Here is a 2,500-nt window from a genome sequence, read left to right as displayed (position 1 = left end):
GGAGTGAGGAGGAGGAGAGGTCGGAGGCCAAAGGTCCTGATGGATGGAGCCCCGACCAGAGCCTCTGAGAAACAGGAGGTGGCCGAAGGGAAGAGTGATAGTGAGATGTCTGGACATGGTGAGTTGTGGACCGCTTATGTGTGCCTGTATGTGACTATATAGGATTAAAATAGTATGTTTTACTGTTTCAATGTGTGTGTGTGTGTGTGTGTGTGAGTCCAGTGTGTGTAAATGTTTTTTACAACATAGTACAGAACAGCTGAGTGGGCATGGTGAATGTTCAGAGTGAGATATCTCCACAGTCTTAAATGTGTGTGTATATGTGTGTGTGTGTGTGTGTGTGTGTGTGTGACGTCTGAGAGTAAGATGTCTCTGGTCACGGTGGCCTCCTCTCACTTCCCGGCTCGTCTGTCACACCGTTAAAACCATTAACGACTCGCCACAGGCATGTGCCCCCCCCCGAACCCACGGCGTAACACGAGCCCCGCTCTCGCCTCTTTTAGAATGTCGCACCCCTGTCCTTGGACCCCACTCCGCCCACTGCACCCCCTGACCAGAGCAGACAAGACGATCCTTCCCCCCCACCTTTCTCTCTCAAATGAAAACTTCAGAAAGACAGTTAGAAATGAAATCAACAGATACAATGCAACAAAATGCAATTGTACAAGTAGCCTTAATGTCAACAGTTAGCTGCCCTTGTCTGTGTGTGACAGTACGACACTCTGTCTCTCCCCTCACACGCTTGTGAGAGTGTGTGTGTGTGTGTGTGTGTGTGCTTGTGGGTGCGCGCGTGTGTGTGTGTGTGTGTGTGTGTCTGTGTGAGACCGACGAAGAGAGAGAGTGTTGACGAGAACGCCCTGTAAGTGACAAGTGTGTCAGCGACGTGTTGACACCCGACACGACCCCCGCTGTCAGCCACACACAGCTGCTGATAAAGATCGGTGTGTGTGTATGTGTGTGTGTGTGTGTGTGTGTGTGTGTGTGTGTGTGTGTGTGTGCTTGTTGAGGGACATAGGGTTCCCCGGACTGTAGTTTAGGAATAGGCCAGGGATTGTTGGGTGGCCAGAGTACTATGGCGTCTATAGGAATGTTAATGAGTGTCTGTAAGTCAGTTTAAGATCCAATGCAGCTTAAGGTTTATGCACTGGAGGATGGCTTTGAGAACCTGTTGTCAATGTCAGTAAAAAAAATCGACAAAAAATCTATTGTATTGATCCTTGACCCCACAGAGGAGGAAGAGGACGGTAGTTACGAAAGCGAGGATGGAACCAATGACATCAAGACCAAGTCATCCTCCAAAGATCCGACAACAATCTCCTCTGTGATTAGTCCCTCTCTGTCATCAGCTGGAAAACTTCAAACCAATCAAAAAGCCCAGAGTAAGAGAGAGAGACCAGGACCCCCAGCTCTTTACTACTACTATTGAAAAAGAAAATATCCCATTTGCTCATTTATTTGATTGTGGCCATCTAATATATTATTGTGAGGTCATAACCATTATGGTGCTGCCCCCCTCCAGGTGTTGTGAGCACGCCCAGTGTGGATCTGAGGAGGATCAGGCCCGGTCCAGGTACAGCAGAGAGGAAACGAACGGACCTCCAGGATCACCAGGGAGTTAAGAGAGGGCCTGTACCCAGCTGGAGTGCATCTCCTGTGGCCAGTGGCCTTGGGGACGGCAGGGGGGTCCATGGATTACTCTCGGAGGCTGACAGAATCAACAAGGAAGCCATGAGGAAGATCTCAGGGGCCCAAGTCATTCTTGGAAAAGTGAGGAGGCATTTTGGAGGGATCTAGGGTGGAGTATTGGCAAAGAGCAGGGTGGATGTTGGGGTCTTTGTGTTCCATCTCAATGATCGAAAGCATCTCCCTCTCATCCTCTCCTTATCGTCTATCTGATCTGAAAACACAGGATAGGCTAAAACATGTGTATAATTCTACACATACATTGCACGACCTTACTTAGACAAATGTATTTGTTGTAAGTCGCTTTGGATAAAGGCGTCTGCTAAATGGCAAACATTTTAATGTAATGTAAACATACACATATCTATGTGTAAAATTCTATCAGGTCAGTGCGGATGAAGATAAGCCACGTCGGACCATTGAGATGACAGTCATTTCTCTTTTTTTGGTTGTGTGTGACGCTGACCTGTAATCTGTGTCTGTTTCAGAGGAGAGGCTGCTGGCTGGAGACTGAGACCCAGAGAGAAGAGACCACCAGGGGCAGGAGGAGCAGGAACAAGCAGGTGAGGACGGGAGAGTGAATGGGCATGGGGGGATGGGGGAGGGGGGGTGTAGCAGGAAGCAGTAGGGGAGGAGAAGGGCATAGGGAGGCGGATCGAGAGATGGGTGACAGGTGGTTGGGGGGGGGGGGGTAAAGGTGTTGGAACTGCTTCTCTGAGTTGCTCAATGATAGGACGTTGGTTCCCTCCCTGTTTTGCCCTGGAAAAATGAACGCCACCCCCCCAGCACCTATAAAAACCGAGGGCAGGACCAACAG

General features: G+C 49.5%; 1 protein-coding gene across 1 annotated transcript in view; it reads left to right on the top strand.

Annotated features, from left to right (window-relative positions):
• LOC308175578 (BAH and coiled-coil domain-containing protein 1-like) overlaps positions 1-2,500 on the top strand; it is a gene marked incomplete at its 5' end in the record, with an annotated part of 30,302 nt that overhangs the window by 21,241 nt on the left and 6,561 nt on the right. Inside the window, 3 exons of the mRNA XM_080551219.1 lie at positions 1-118; positions 1,520-1,767; positions 2,172-2,246. The exon at positions 1-118 is cut by the window's left edge and continues 41 nt beyond it. Coding sequence (XP_080407345.1) covers positions 1-118; positions 1,520-1,767; positions 2,172-2,246 — 441 coding nt within the window. The remainder of the gene's footprint in view (positions 119-1,519; positions 1,768-2,171; positions 2,247-2,500) is intronic.

This window comes from Nansenia antarctica (genome assembly GCF_963989245.1).
Source record: "Nansenia antarctica genome assembly, contig: SCAFFOLD_329, whole genome shotgun sequence".
Lineage (NCBI taxonomy): Eukaryota > Metazoa > Chordata > Actinopteri > Argentiniformes > Microstomatidae > Nansenia > Nansenia antarctica.
This window is presented reverse-complemented; position numbering and strand designations above follow the sequence as displayed.